We start from the raw sequence: 16,039 nt of genomic DNA on the forward strand, positions 1-16,039 counted from the left end.
CACTGGCCCTTACAGCCCCTTTATCTCCTTTGTGTGACATGAAGCACTGCATTTTCATCTGCTCCCCAAGGGATGTTGGGATATTCTTTTCTGGTAACTGGAGCTTGGTGATTTCTCCTCTTCCTGCCTCATTGTGTTCATGCAGCATGGCTCTACCTTGTGGGACGGACGTCCTACAACTATTTCATATTTCATGTCATTTCCTAAAAAGATTATTGGACCTTTGAGTCATTGTTTCTGATTCATCCTTGGCAGCTGTCTTCGTACTACTCTATTAAACATGCTGTGGTTCAGCAAATGAATAAGGAAGAAGCCGAAGAATGGACAACCTGGAGGTGTAGCTGCAGGCATTTGTAAACCTCCCCATGTGAGCGCAGGGAACCGAACTGGGGTCCTCTGGAATAGCAGCAGTAGCAGCAAATGCTCTTAACCACTGAGCTCTCTGTCCACAATCTATCGTTACTCACAATTGCCCTGTGAAATAGGCAAAACCGGTCCTCTGTTACCTGGTTAGGAAGCTCAGTGGCCTTAACTGGCAGAGATGATACTTGACGATACTGGGACAGTCTTGCTAATAGAAAGGTATTTGGTGATGTCATTGGAAACATATTCTTCTGTCCCTCATAAAACCGTCCTTCCTGTAACTCAATGAATGACAGTATGAATGAACACAGGAAAGGACAGCCTCTTGAGTCTGTAGAGAAGACAACAGAGCAAGGTAAACTTTGCTAATTGGCTCCAGCGTTGTTCCAGGCTGCTGGAACAAAGCTTGCTGGCCATATATGGCATCTGCACGAATTCTAGAGGAACAGTTCCACCTGCAAGTGAACAGTCCAGTGTGAGAAACATTACTCAGCCTTCATCATCGAGGAGTGAGTGAGTCATCAGACCTGAGCAAGATATGAACGAGAATCTCTGTAAGCTGGGTGGGGACCGTGCTTAGGGGAAGAGGACCTGGAAGACCTGTCTCTCTTTGCTTTCACATTGCCTTGCTGGGAATGACACGGATGGTGAAGGCATGCCATGTCCAGGAAGAGACACCACACCCGGGTGGGAACGCGCAGCCCTCCTGACAGAAGCGCTTAAGGAAGCGCAGGTGGACAGGCTAGTGCACCAAGGTCATGACAACATTGGGTAGGGAGGTCGAATTCCAGCCTACCACCAGCCCTTCATGCTTTAAAAATGTTTTCTGATGGCCAGTCGTCTCCTGCACAGATTAAGAGAGGTCACAGGTGACTGGGAGTTAGTATCAAAGGGCATCATTGTAAGATTCAGTAAAGAGCTATTTCCCTTGAAGCCAAACTGGTCCAGTTTCAAAGTCAATTTTCATGCAATCATTTTTAGCCCCAGTCTATGGAGATTCTGTATTTCCCACTTTGCTCACGGTGGTCCTGATCAGAGCTGGTGCTCTGAGCTAATCGTTTATACCCTTAGCACTTACACACCCAACTCTCCATCCCTGCGAGCGTCCTAGCTTCCCATGGCAGCAAGAAACCAATGTAGGGAGCCTGGCTGGAGATGATACGTGTTTCTAGACTTTCCCTGAGGTCTTGCATTCAAGGGCCCATCCGATTTTGGCCATCTGAGAGAGTCGTGGCAGTGCTAGCTGCTTGCTTGAGCTCTTGCCTGAACTCAGAGGGTGGACCTTGAATACTGCGAGGTGTGGTGGCAGTGCAGATGCTACTGTTGTTTGTGGCTCCACGCTGTCAGCCTTGGTGAGCTGCCATACTCCGGGAACAGCAAGCTCTGGATAAATAGGTCAGATCCATGGAAATGCCATGGAGGCGAGGAGTGAAGGAGGAAGTCCGGGAGGCACCCTTCAGGAGTCACTGCAGAAGTATGCCTCTGTGTGAAGAAACAGCCCTCATTGTGAGTGAGTGTGCCGTCCTGAGATGAGACAAGCAGAAGTCAGAGGAGAGAGGAGCGCTTACTCACACGGGCTCCGTGAAGCTGATTCCAGCAGCAGCACATGGACTACCGTCTACACTTCCACGTAGGCAGACTCTAAACCAGGGCCGCTTCTCCATCATGCACAGCTCGTACTCTCGATATTCAGCAGGAGTGCTCCGACCATTTCCAGTTCTAGTTTGCTGGCAATCGACTTTCCTTACTCTGTGAGTTGGTGTTGAGGGTCTTTATTTCCCATAAGTGTCAGTAACTGGGGGAACTCCCTGTGAGGGAAAGGGATTGCCAGGTCCACAGGAGGTCTTTATAGAATGCATAGTTCAATCACATGCCAAATTCATTTCTGATTTGCCATTCAACTTCTTGTGAATAACAGAATAGGTTGTCCTGTGGTTTAAGATTGTCAGTGAAAGCCGGGCGGTGGTGGCGCACGCCTTTAATCCCAGCACTCAGGAGGCAGAGGCAGGCGGATCTCTGTGAGTTCGAGGCCAGCCTGGTCTACAACAGCTAGCTCCAGGACAGGCTCTAAAGCTGCAGAGAAACCCTGTCTCGAAAAACCAAAAAAAAAAAAAAAGATTGTCAGTGAAAGAAACTGAAGGATGAAGCAGTTTGCTGGCATCAGAAAAGACATGGAAGCGAAATTCTTACACCTGTTGGAGCCAGGGTGAGGCCTCAGTGGGGCACATAGTTGACATCTAGAGAGGAGTATGATTTGTAAAGCACTTTCTCATTTAAAATCTTTTATATATTTTTTTCAAACTAAAATATGCACATGTGTATGTGTGTGTGTGTGTATGTGTGTGTGTGTGTAGGTTGTGCACACAACTGCAGTACTAAGAAGGCTGGAAGGGAGCACCAAGCTCCCTGGCACTGAAATCTCAGGCAGTTGTAAGCCTTTCCGTAATACTGCAGGCCACCAAACTAGAGTTCTCTAGAACAGCAACTGCCCTTAAGCACTGATCCACCTCTCTAGCCCCCTATTCACAATCTGATTACAGTCACCGTTGTCCCTTTAAATAGGCAAAACTGGTCTTACTTTACCTGGCTAGCATATTAAGAGGAGTTAACCAGCGGGGGGATGGTACCCGGACAGTCTTGCTAATAGAAAGGTATTTGATGATGTCATTAGAAACTTATTCTTTTGTCCCTCATAAAACTGTCCTTCCTGTAACTCAGAACTCTCACCTACCTCCCACGGAAGTAGTACAAAATGGACAAAGGCATCCTAACTCTAATTGGTGTGCTTTTTAGAAATCCCATTTTGTTTTAGAATTATTTAGAGGCTGCGCGGAAGAACAAGGGGGATAGAAGTCAACTAGATTTTATGTTGGCTTTCCCGGCTCAAAATAGAGGAAATGTTATTTTCATGTGCTGTGCGTGGCTTGCTAACGTAACTGGGTTGTTTGGGCTTGAAACTGTGTAAGCGTGCTGCAGCTTGCCACGGTTAGCGCCACACGATTGTGATAACATGCAAAGCAAACTTCCAAACGCGCGAGAGAGCTCCTCTCCGAGGATTGCATTGCCTGTCTTTCTGAGCTGTACTATAGATGCAGCTTGTCGCATCTGTTCACATGTCCACAAACTGGAAACTAGTTCCCAGTTGTCACAGAGGGGGAAATAACTAAGAGAACCCCTGAGGGAGATCACTCGGTAAAGTAAAGACAGATCTTTAAAATCATGAGACTTTCCCCATTGCGTAAACCCTTGGCTTGGCCCACAGTAAATACCAATGCTTACATTTTCTAATTATTTCATTGTCAAAGATTTTTTATTTTCTTATCATTCAACTTTCATAAATTAGTCTGCTAACATTGTCTTTACGGAGAAAATTTCCACTATCTTCCCTAAAACCAACATTAAATTTTTACTTACACGTAAGGAAACCTGCAGTTGGGTCTTTTTTGGCTATTCCCATGTGAAGGGCCGTCATCTCAAAGTAGAGAACAGTATTCCCATTCCAATGGGATGAAATCTCTACCAAGTCTCTAGGACTCTTTTCACTAAACTGTTATTCATTTAACTACCATTTTATCTGCGATTTCCTTAAGCTCCTCAGTAAGACACCATGGGAATGGTTCCCTAGCTTTTAAGTTACTGAAATATGTTGTCTGAGCTAGGAAGATCTTAAAATGACCAGCTGGAAAAGTCTGATGGCTATCATTTTACAAATAAATCCTTTCTGCCCTGATACCTCCCTCATGAGACACAAGGAAAATGAGAAGTCTGAAAACCACGTGCGTCATCTGAGAATTTGGTCACATGGTCACTCATTGTTTTGGCAACAAAAATAGAAATACAATGCCCTCCTGCATGTGCACATCAGCGCTGTCAGTCCAAAGAGTGCCCCTATGCATTTTCATCTCTCAGTACCCTCGGATGATGAGTACCAGGACCTCCCTGGATGCCATTACCATATTAAAAGTGGTATTTATGTGTAAATCTCCTCCTGTCTCTATGTTGTCATCCCAAGATTGCTTAGTTCTGATAACACCTTCTGCGGTGTAAATGCTATAGAAAACACTGCTATTTTATTTAAAAACAATGATGAGAAAAAAAAATGTACAGGCTGCATACAGTTACAATTTTATTTCTCCCACCTTTGAATACATGGTTTATATATACATATGGGAGAAAGTAGACAATAAACGCAGAAGAAATCATTTGAAGGAAGAAAAGAGGAAGAAGAGAGGAAGAAAAGAAGCTTGAGAGGCATGACAGGGCGCAGCCGCGAGCTAGGACTGCCTCTTCTGACAGTTACTTGTGGAATCACCACGTCCATACTAAAAAGGAGAGAGCAAGGTGTCCAGAGCTGGGCGTGGCCAGCCTGCTCAGCACGAGCTATGTGGGTTTGAGAGAAATCAAAAGTGAGTGCCTGGACCAAAGAGCCGGTAGGAAAATGGGAAGAAGTGCAAAGGCCCTGGACCCAGAGAGAAAGTTTTGCTCCTTGGAATTACACCAGGAAACAGTCCCATGGCTTGGACCCAGGCTTTGTGTGATGTGATGTCTGCTTTAAAGTGGAATGTACTGTAGGAAACAGGGCAAGGACAGAAGTAGAGACAGCTTCAGAGGTGATGGGGGGCATTTCCAAGAACCCCGTAACCTTGACAACCGAGAAGAACAGTGAGCTAAAGCAAGTGTGAATTTCTGTGGGCACTTCTGAAAGTGTGCAAGTGAACTTGGAAGAAGCTTGTCTTATACTATGTGTTGATCAGTGCCGTGGGCAAGGAGAGCTGTATATGCAACATTAGCATAGACCTGCCAGAGCCTACCCCATAATCCCAGGTCCAATTCCATAATTTCAGTTAAGTGAAAGTTTCCTTAAGAGAAAGAATAACCGGGCCTCAAATCAGCCCTCTGTGTCCTAAGAAAATGCACAGATAACTTCTTTTCTTAATGTGCTTGCCCGGAATCTGTCATAAAAGCAAAGATTAATCCCCAAGATGCTGGGCTGGGGAGTGAACTTGAAGGGCAGCATTTCATGAGTCCCACTCCTCTGATAGGGCTCCAATGTAGGCAAGACCACATTGCAGTGAAAATCCTAGGAGTCCGATTGGGCCTGGTGTGAGCCAAACCCACCTGGGAAGGAAGGTTCAGGAAGACAGCAACATTTTCTATCATGGTGGAAGTTTAGATCATCTCAGTGCCTGCAAGCTTCCTCGAAAACATCTGTAAACCCAGCAAACTGTGCCAAGTCTACAGCTGAGTCAAGGAGGTGTCCACTGACACTTCCTCCTTTTTTACGATATGACTACGGACCAGATGGATCTGAATAGAAATGGGTTAGAGTACAGTGAAGGGTATTAGCATCCGCGAGGATGCTAATATTGCAGTTCCTTTGGTTTTTACATACATTTATAAACTCTTTGAATGAAGTCTGAGGGACAGAAGCTACATGCTTTGAAGACCTGAGTCGCACAACTTTTGTTCTGTCCTGGGTTTGCAGGAGGGAAGTCAAATTCTTCCATTCTTTCTGGAGCTTGAAGCACTCCTGATTGTCTAGTTTCCACTTCGACCGTCTTTACAGGTGGGAGATAGGGACCCAAACCTGTCACCTTCACAGCGTCTATGTGAGAGCCCTCACTTCCTCCAAATTCACTGGAGAAAATGGAAGGGGGTTAGAGAGATTCTCATAGAGTTAGAGGATGAGACGATAGCTTTATAGTGTCTGTAAATCCCTTGGGTTGATTCTGTGGTGTCTGAACATGTGCCGGTTGCTGACTGTGGCTCCACCGTGCAAAGCCAGACAGATGATGCTCTTAGAACAACCCAAAGGGAGGGAACAAAGAAGCCTATAAAACATGAAGGCATATTGTAAACGTACCTGAAGAAAGTACCACTGTGTTGACATTGGCCTTATTTTGTGCTCTGTCCCCTGGTTACTGTGACTGGCAAGGGAGCAACTTAGCCAACACAGAAGGATCTGGCCAGTTCTAAATGTAATGTCTAAACCCAGAGGCCGTATTCCTTCACTCTTAGGATAATTTTGGTTCAAAGTATATCCTTTAACAAGCTCCCTGCTTCAAAAGCTCCAAGTCTCTTTGTTTTGTTATGCTTGCCTAAACATGTCTCCCCAAAAGCCAAGTTGTAAATACCGTTTTATTACTGTCCTCGCCTTTGCTTCTAAATGTAGACTTCTGAGTACACTTCTGTGGCCTATCCTTGGCCCCTAATTTCACATGTTTTCTTGGGTTAAGTCTATGTCTTGACACACTGTGTATTGGCAGGATATACAAGGCAAACATATGGATACCTGTGTTGGTTTGACTAACACATGTGAAAAAGACAGAAGGACATGTTGTCTTTTTCTAACCTACGACTTTAAAATACTGTCTTTTCATCTGAAAATCTCTGGGTGTCTTATAATCAGAACTTTGATTTCTCCTCGGATGATTCTGAGGAGTATTTTGAATTTCTAACTGTTGACTTTTAAAATTCCATTGTTTTCATTGATTTTGTGTACACAGAATTGTGGTTAGAAAACAGTGCCTATTGTGTGTTGTGGTTTTGGAGACTCCTTGTATACACAACAAGGCAGGGCCCTTATTTTCTGCGAAGTAAAAGGTTCGTTGCATTGTTATTAACTCACCCTGCAACTGTGTCATGCCCATGGATTTGATGGATATCTTTCTCTACAGGCACTCTTAAGTCTATCCAGTTTTAGAGAATGCTATGGTTAATCTTGATTGTCAACATGACAAGAATTAGCCTCTCCATAGAAAGACATCTGGGCACATCTCTGAACAGTTTTCTAGGTTGGGTTAATTGACTTGGGAAGTTCTACCCTAAAGGTGGACAGCACCACTCCATGGCTGGGGTCCTCAAACTAAGAAAAAGGAGAAAGGAAGCTGAATGCTATTCACCTCTCTCTGCTTCCTGACTGCGGATGCCATGTGACCAGCTGTCCCACACTTGGGGCGCCATTCCTTTTCTGCCATAGTTGGTTATCTTCTCTGGAACTGGAAGCTGAAATATCCCCCTCCCTCCTTGTTTCTTTTGCCACAGAAACAAGATAAGTAACAAACACAAAACCTCGATAGAATGTGCGTCTTCCCTGCACCCCACCTTCAACTTTTAATACCTTGTTTGCTCTGTATCCTTAATACCATATGATCGCATCCATCACAGGGATGAGTTCTGTCTTACTGTGGATTACAGCTGTGTAAACTTAAGCATCTCTTACCACATCAGCATTGCGGTGGCTTTGATCAAAGATGATTGTTAGTCACTGTGGCTCAGAAAGCTGACGAATATTGTTCTGTTGTGGTTGGCTACCTTACTCAGCATCTTCTAAGAGACCTCTTTCCCTTTTGTTCTAGTTTGTCAAGGCACAAGTAACAGGCTCACCCAACTTGGCACTTTTGAGGACCATTTTCTGAGCCTGCAGAGGATGTTCAACAATTGTGAAGTGGTCCTTGGGAACTTGGAAATAACCTACGTGCAAAAGAATTACGACCTTTCCTTCTTAAAGGTGAGTGCATTGCATTTGGGTTGTCCTACACAAACACTATACAATGAAACACGAGCAGAGAGAAACCTCAGCAGAATTTGACTTGAGGCATGGATACCTCATCTTAGGGAAGCCACAAGTCCCAGGGACTACAGGAGAGTGTTATGAGAAGTCCTTTCATAATATTTGACCAGCTAAAATCAAATTCATTGTGGAAAACAAAATAGGACAGAACCCTCTCTGATGTTCCACAGTCCTCATAGGCGCTGACATTGACAGCTGAACACTGCCTCCGCCAGATCACATTGTTGACATGCTAGCTTTCCAAATAATAACAGCCATAACCTTAAAAGGCTCTGCTTTGTGCTGTGTACCTATACACTTGGCATAAATGCTTATGCCATCGCTAATCTCAAGCTACCAGAAATTTATAACTGGTTCACAAAATTCCTAAATAATCCTACTGAGCCTTTAGGAGCAAACTCTGAAGGCTTCAAAACCATTTTTGCTGATACTCGGACTTCGGTTGGGTTCACTTTGACTTCATTTCTTTATTTCATGCCTCCCTCACTTCTTCCTTCCACAAGACATCATGAGAGATTCATCCAAAATGATTATTTTCATTTGAGTTAAAGGAGACTCCCAACACGTGAAATGCAAACTTTAATGCAAGCTTCTTTAATACAAATGCAGACATGAAAGAATCATTGCAAGCCCTGCCACACCCTTCACCCAAGTGTAATTGTCTACGTGTCTTAGATTTATCTGCCACATGAATGTGTCATTGTCAAGTTAAACGTGGCTCTTGCATCCACTTTAATAGGCTTTTTCTCTCTCTCAGACCATCCAGGAGGTGGCTGGCTATGTGCTTATTGCTCTCAACACCGTGGAGAAGATACCTCTGGAGAACCTGCAGATCATCAGGGGGAACACTCTATATGAGAACACCTATGCCTTAGCTGTCCTGTCCAACTATGGGGAAAACAAAACTGGGCTTAGAGAACTGCCCATGCGGAACTTACAGGGTAAGATGTGGGACATCAAGGCAGAGAGGCAAATTTGTCACTTCCGTTGATCCTAACTCAGAGAAGACATGTTTATCAAATACATGTACTGAGTGCTGTTTGCAGGATTCAGTGGGTAGCAGTTGTGTAGATGGAAAGAGATTTCAGCCAGATAGAAATCAGTTCTTCCATGGATGAGGCATAATATCCAGAGATAGAAATCAATGACTGAGTTCTCTGGATCCAGCCAACCTTGGTGAGTGAGAGTTTGGGTTAGTAGCAAGTAAGCTTGGGCCAGAGGCAGAAAGGACACGCAGCCACTCCCTCATCTTTCAGGGACTTATTCCTAGGCAAAACTGGACGTCTGAAACATCAGGTACCCCAAACCATACATGCCACGTTTTTTTCTCTATCTGCATGCCTTTCAGAATTCAGCTCATTGGTTAGGCATAGCAACGCATTGACAACAGCAATGGAAAATAGCAAAGCAATTAGTGTGCTCCAGCCACAGCTTGTGAGTTTGCTCACTTGATGTTCCTCCCAGAGGGGAGCAAAAGCAGCTGAACCCGGAGATAGCAAAACCACTCCTGGGCCAGGTCTAATGAACTAAAGATCCTGCCAGGGTTGAGAAGAAGGTTTCAAGGTTTATGTTGTTTCATGGAAACTCAGGGTAAATTGGGAAGAGGAGGGAAGGTTTTGAAGTCGAAGAGGAAACTGGCAAAGATGGATGAGAGGTTGAGAAACAACAATTCTTCCTCCGTGTCATGGACTGTTTCTCAAGTCAGTAAGTCCACTTAATGTCATGGCCTGTTTTAAGTGTCACTTTCCAAATAAAGGCATGGCAATAAGATCACTTGCCCACAGACCTGTACCCCCTGGCTGATTCTGTCATCTCTGTGTGCCCTGCAGTTCTGATGGGGAAGTATGAGTTGGAAGGGGATGGGGTGAAAAGAAAGGGAACAGAGAGTGGGAACCTCCCAGTGTGGGGAGCTAGGATATGGCCACACAGCCAGCCAGACACTTCCTTCCCCAGCTCTCTGGTTCACCGTCCTATAAACCGCCTTCAGAATTGCCACCCACCACTTTAAGTGCTCCGCACACCCACGCACATTTCTGAATTTGTGCTAGCATTCATCTCTCCCATACGCACCGTGCATGAATTGGCCTGTTTGGTACTCGAGGCATGCCTTGTTCTGCCTGTCTTGCCTCAGACATGTGAGGAAGTCTGCGGGTATGAGTCTAGCTCCTGGAGCCAGGCTGTCTGTGTTTCACCCCTGGCTCCATCACTCATCAGCTAAACATCTCTGTAACTACTCCTTCACCTGTGTGTGTGTCCCTCTCTCTGTGCATCTCAGTATCCTCACCTCAGAACTGTAGTACACACACTTGCCAATGCGCTCCCTCTGTGTTAACAAATTCAACTCTATTACCGCAGTCAAAGCATGCAACGGCTACTTGAGTTCCTAGTTTGTGGTTGTTACTGTTGTTGTTGCTGTTCTGTGTATGAGTGCATGCATGCCCTTACCCCGGAATACCTCTATTTTTTATACTTAATGCAAGGGTAATTGTACAGATCCAAGTTATTTAATATAGGGCTACTGCCACAACTGAGAATTTCCTGAATTTTGAAATTAAAATAGATTTGACTTTCTACTCATTACCTTCTAACGCTATTCGGTTAGAATGGGGAGGCTATTGAATCCTGCCCTCCTCCCGTAATTATTGTTGCTACCTATTGTTGGTTCTCCCCCTTCCGTGTTTCCTTGTCTGTTCTTCTGGTGGTCACTGTAACCTGGGTGTTTGTGCCTATATTATGTTGCTAAGTTTGACCTCATACCTCTGGTTCCTCTTTCTCTATCATACTGCTGTCACCTTTATTTTCTAGGCAGAGTTCCCCAACGTGGCACTTTCTGGCCTGCCTGCCTTCCTTATGAAATTCTTTTATCCCCTGTCATCTGTTGAGAGAACTGTCACCTGCCCCAGATCTGCAGTTCTGCTTTGTGTCTCTGTCTGCTGGAAGCCTTCAGCACTTCCAGCTTCTCTTTCCTCTACACTATGCTCTGGAACACGTGCAAATCTCCTCTCCTTGTCACCCAGCAGTCTCTGCAAGCTTCCCCAGAGAGCTCTTCCTCTTCCATGTTAGCACTCCGTGCAGACAGGAGCTTCTCATTTCTGCCTGTGTGGTGTTGAGACCATTTTTGTGTCTATAGTTGGGTTTCCCACGTTTATGCTTTTTTTTTACTTTTAATTATATGCATATGAGTGGGGTGTTCATGAGGGTATGTATAGGTGCCCACAGAGGCCACAAACATTGGATCTCCTGGTGCTAGAGTTACAAGCACTATGGGTGCTAGGAACCAAATCCAGGTGCCCTAGATTTGGGCAGTATAAGCTGTCTCTCCAGGCTTTTTCCCATATTTGAATGATAGTCTTTAGATCTTGATGAGTGTAGCCGGAAGCTGCTCATTTATTCCCGGCTGCCAAGACCCAAAATAATCATACAGAAACTATATTATATGCAATACTATTTGGCCAATAGCTTAACTGTATTTCTAGCTATCTCTTACATCTTAAATTAACCCATTTCTATTAATCTGTGTATCGCCACATGGCTGTGGCTTACTGGCAAGGTTCTGGTGCATCTGTCTCCTGCAGGCAATTACATGGCATTTCCCCTGACTCTGCCTTTTTTCTCCTTATATCTGCTTTCAGCCAATGGCTTAACAGAATATAGCCAGGCTGGAAGAGACATATAAAGAGAGTAGGCAAAATCAGGGAGAAGGCATGTAGCCACCACAGGAGACAAATATTTCTGCTAGAGCCTGCCAAAACTTTATCGGTAGGCCACGACCTTGTGGTGATGCACAGATTAATGGAGATGGGTTAGTTTAGGATATAAGAGCTAACTACAAATACACTTAAGCTATTGGCCAAGCAGTAATGCAAATAATATAGCTTCTGAGTGATTATTTCAGGTCTAAGCAGCCAGAAAACAAACAAGTGGTCTTCCTCCAACAGATGAGGATCGCCGGAGGTAACACCTACACATCAGCTAGCCCCAGTTCTCAGTCCTGTCTCCTTTAGACATGGCTGAAACATTTCTGTCTCTTTGTGCATTTCATTTCTCTGGAAGAAGCCTGCAAGTCAAATTTACCTTTGCAGACCAGAGCACCTGTGGATTTTTGTATGCATAAATCATTTCGTCCATGGTCATGTCTAATGTTGCTAAGGTAGCCCTCTTCCTTTGTCAGAGTTTGACTTTTGCTCAAACCTGACTTTGTAAAAGTCCTCTCATTTCTTCTTTCAAAAAACTCTGCGGCCTTATGTGACCTTACACCACTGGTGTTTATGTGAGTCACCTTCATACATAAAATTCTTATTTCATATCACACTCACACTCTTTCCTTCTTCAGTGGAAATACTCTACTGGCACCTGAGAGTGTGCCTGGTGACAGTCGCCTGGTGACAGTCCTGGTCTTCAGAGTCCAAATACCTAGGAGTTCCCCTTTGTCCTTCATCTCTGACTTCACCTCCACATCCACAATCATTCTAGTCTGTCTGATATGACCCCAGATCTACAAGTCACTGTACACATGGCCTTTCTGCCGTGCATACCGAATAGGCTTTCTCTTCCTGCTACCGCATTTCTAAAATCCACAACCCAATCCTTAAAAACTCATAAGCTTTTCCTTCATTATCATGAAGTGTATCTTTATATATCTCTAGCAGGTCTTCTATGGGGCTGACCTTGGGGACTTTGGATTTGCCCACGGGAAGCATTAAGCAGAATATTAGAAATGTAAAGAAATTAGTGCGTGCATTTTGTGAGTTAACAGGAGTCAAAGAGTTTGGTTACTGTGGTTCCATTCATTCAGAAATCCTGACTGGCGCTGTGCGATTCAGCAACAACCCCGTCCTCTGCTACGTGGATACCATCCAGTGGAGGGACATCCTGCAGGATGTCTTTTTGAGCAACATGTCAATGGAATCCCAAAACCAACCGAGAAGCTGTAAGTGCCTTGTTCACCTTCCATTAGCTTCAGATCCTCTGAGGAGTTGAAGTGGGCAGTGTTGGGGTGGGAAAGAGAATGTTAACTTTAGATCAGATGAATCAACGTACAACAAAAAAAGAAGTAAACAAATGATCTTTCCATTAGAGTTTTATTCAAGACAGTAATGTAAGATTTTTTTTTTCATTGTACAAGGCAACACCCATCCCTTCAAGGGTGGTGGAACATTTGTGAGATCACTGAGCAGAGAGAACCTTTCTCCCGGATACAGGTTGCAGAGGTAGTCATGGTACAGGGCGTCTCCCCTTCTGCCTCATGGGCATTGCCCATTCATGTGTACTTCTGTCTTGTTCCTGATGCTCACAGTGGCACTCAGGTCATCCTGATCCTGTGCGCTCTGCTCATCAGCTCATCAGTGTAAACACTCTGATACAGAACCACGGAGAGGGGATTTGTCCGTGCTTTTCTAAATGTTCTCAGCTCACCCATGCCCCACTCCTCCAGCAGCCCACTGCAACTGAGGGCCTTGCAGAGGACCAGAACTAAGCGTGGGGACTCAACCTGTGACCCACTCTAGCACTGTATAGGAAATGATGATATTGGATGTTTTCACGTTCCAAGCTCCACCAAGCCTGTTCTTCCTAATAGTGCTGATCTTTTCATGGTACGAGATAAGGCATGGCCCCGCTTATTATTGTTCCTGCAACTGAGCTGCATATGAGTTTGGTTCAGACCTCCAGCGGAGCCTACATGAATCCTAAAAACCTCAACAAAAAGTCTTGCGGCTTTTTTTCTCAGTTGTTTTAGTTTTTACTGATGCCTTGATTAAAATAGTTGGGGTAAAAAACTTAGGAAATCTGTGATATTAGTCATAATATGTCCATATTTGTGTGCAGCCACAACCACCATCCATGGTCACCTTGTGGCACCGTAAGAGAAAGAGAAAAGAGAGAAGGGGTCAGAATCCTCCTGTCCCTTCAAAGACACTGCCTTTGATGACTGGGCTTCCAATACTTCCACCTCTGTTTTAATATAATGCTTTAAAGTTATTATTTGACAAGGACATACATGTATGCAATGAACTGTGATCCTCCCAAGTCCTCTGCTCCCGTGCCTCCCTCCCACTTTCATATCTTTTTAATAACCCACTGAGTACAATTAGTGCCGCATGTATGTGCACGGGTATGGGGCATCCACTGGAGCATGCTTCACGGACCAGGGGCCACACCCTTGAAAAATGGCTCTCCCTCCTCCAACAGCCAGGAGTAGGTTCTTGAGGTCCCTTCCCCCACCCACGCTGGAATGTTGATTGGCTTGGTCTTCTGCAGGCCTTGGGCAGGCAGCCACAGTCGCTGTGAGGTCCCACGAACAACAGCCCTGTTTTGTCCAGAAGATGATGTTCCATAATAGTCCCTCCTGAACCTCTTAGAATCTTTCTACCCTTTTTTTGTGATGTGCCTAGAGCCGTAGGAGTGAGGGCTGTGTTACAGATGGCCTGTGTACGGTAGAGCACTCCACAGACACTGAGTCATTGTAGTAATCATCATTTACTACACAAAGAAGACTCTCTGATGAGGACTGGGCACTAATCTATGGCAGAGAGCTAAGTATTTTGAAGGCAGTGTGATGCTATGTTCGTTTAGCAGAATAATAGCAGCGAATTCTTCCCCAGGGCTTAGGAGCTCCCCAGCCATGAGTTTTTAGCCAGATTTATAGCAGCAGGCATGTGTTTCCTCCTGTGGGGTGGATCTTAAGTCCAACTGGAGAATGGTTAGTTTACCCCTCATAACGTTCAGGCCATTATTGTACCCTAGGGCACATCTTGCCAGGGTGGTCATTAGTTCAATCTCTTAAAGTTGCCATCCCCACTCTGTGACCTAAAGCCTTTAACGTATGAGCCTGTAGGGGTCATTACGTACCCATGAGAATAAGCCTAAGTGAATCAAAATTGCATAAACAAGAGACATTTCAGTAAGAATGCCTTCAATAAATTGTTCTGTAATGACAATGATTAAGGGACAAATGGCATACTGGAGTTTTTAAAAATCAAGTAAGGTCATGAAAGTTATACTTACTAAAAGAGAGGAGATCTGTCTCTTGTGTCTCCTACCCTTCCACTCTCGTCCATTGACCAGTGCTTCTCAGACTCACAATCCTTTGGAGAAGTCTGTATTTCATCTGTAACAAGAACAAAATCAGTATTACGAGGTGATTTTACGTGTTATGTAGGTGAGGCGTCTGGATTCAGAAGAGCTGCCCCCTGTGACCAGTGTATATTATTGTTGATAAGGTTTAGAACTTAAGGTTGCAAGAGTGAATTTACATGAAAGAAAATAAACACAGTCATCAGCTACTCCATATCTCAATATAAATTTCAAATATGTACTACGTATATGTAATAAATATGAATATATATTTAAATCGTAGAAGGAAACATGAGGGTGAATATTTACAATGACAAGTGGAAAAACCAAACTCAGACACCATCAAATAAGCTTCCCTGTGAAATAAAGTTATATTGTATGATAACTGCTTGTCCCCAAAGAGGGCATTAGAACTAAATAGAGTGGTTTTTAAAAGCCCAGTGGAAACATTAAGTACCCAGAACCACAGAAAGTAAAAGCAAGAAAACTAAATCCAATCCACACTGCAGGACTTTCCAACAAACATGCTGCCTCACGCTTTGATCTTTGCGTTTCTCGGTGGGATTAATTGCAGAGTGGAATTCAAGAGATTAGAAATCATTGTAGCTGCAATTTGATATTGACCAAATACAAAAATGGTTAAATTACAAAGATTTCCAGACAATAACATGCCAGCTATTAGCTAAAATTTTAGGTAATTGGCCAAATGATTCACAGAATAAGAATGTTCCCTTCCTGTGGAATGTTCTACACGACTCCGTGGCTTGGAAAGAAGGGTGCTTATTTACCAGCCCTGATTTCGCATCCCTAAACTCAGCGGAGATTGCCCACCACTCAGTTGAGATTCCATATAGCAAGGGGAGTGCATACACACGGAACCAATCTGCTTAGCACCTCCTGGACCCTGGGTTCATGTAGATTTGTCATCTTTGTGGTTGTGACAAGTCAGAAGTATTCTCTCAGTTTCCACAACCTCAAGTGCCAACAAAACCAGTCCACGGGTCTTCTTTTCTTGAATGAGTCTGTTAG

The 16,039-nt window shown here is 44.3% G+C and overlaps 1 protein-coding gene across 4 annotated transcripts in view; it reads left to right on the forward strand.

Annotated features, from left to right (window-relative positions):
• Positions 1-16,039, forward strand: part of Egfr (epidermal growth factor receptor) — a 173,597-nt gene that overhangs the window by 109,968 nt on the left and 47,590 nt on the right. For all 4 annotated transcript variants that reach the window (XM_042054959.1, XM_038326971.1, XM_038326979.2 and 1 more), the window contains exons 2-4: positions 7,722-7,873; positions 8,694-8,877; positions 12,732-12,866. In XM_042054959.1, the coding sequence (XP_041910893.1) occupies positions 7,722-7,873; positions 8,694-8,877; positions 12,732-12,866 (471 nt within the window). The remainder of the gene's footprint in view (positions 1-7,721; positions 7,874-8,693; positions 8,878-12,731; positions 12,867-16,039) is intronic.

This window comes from Arvicola amphibius, chromosome 1 (assembly GCF_903992535.2).
Source record: "Arvicola amphibius chromosome 1, mArvAmp1.2, whole genome shotgun sequence".
NCBI lineage: Eukaryota > Metazoa > Chordata > Mammalia > Rodentia > Cricetidae > Arvicola > Arvicola amphibius.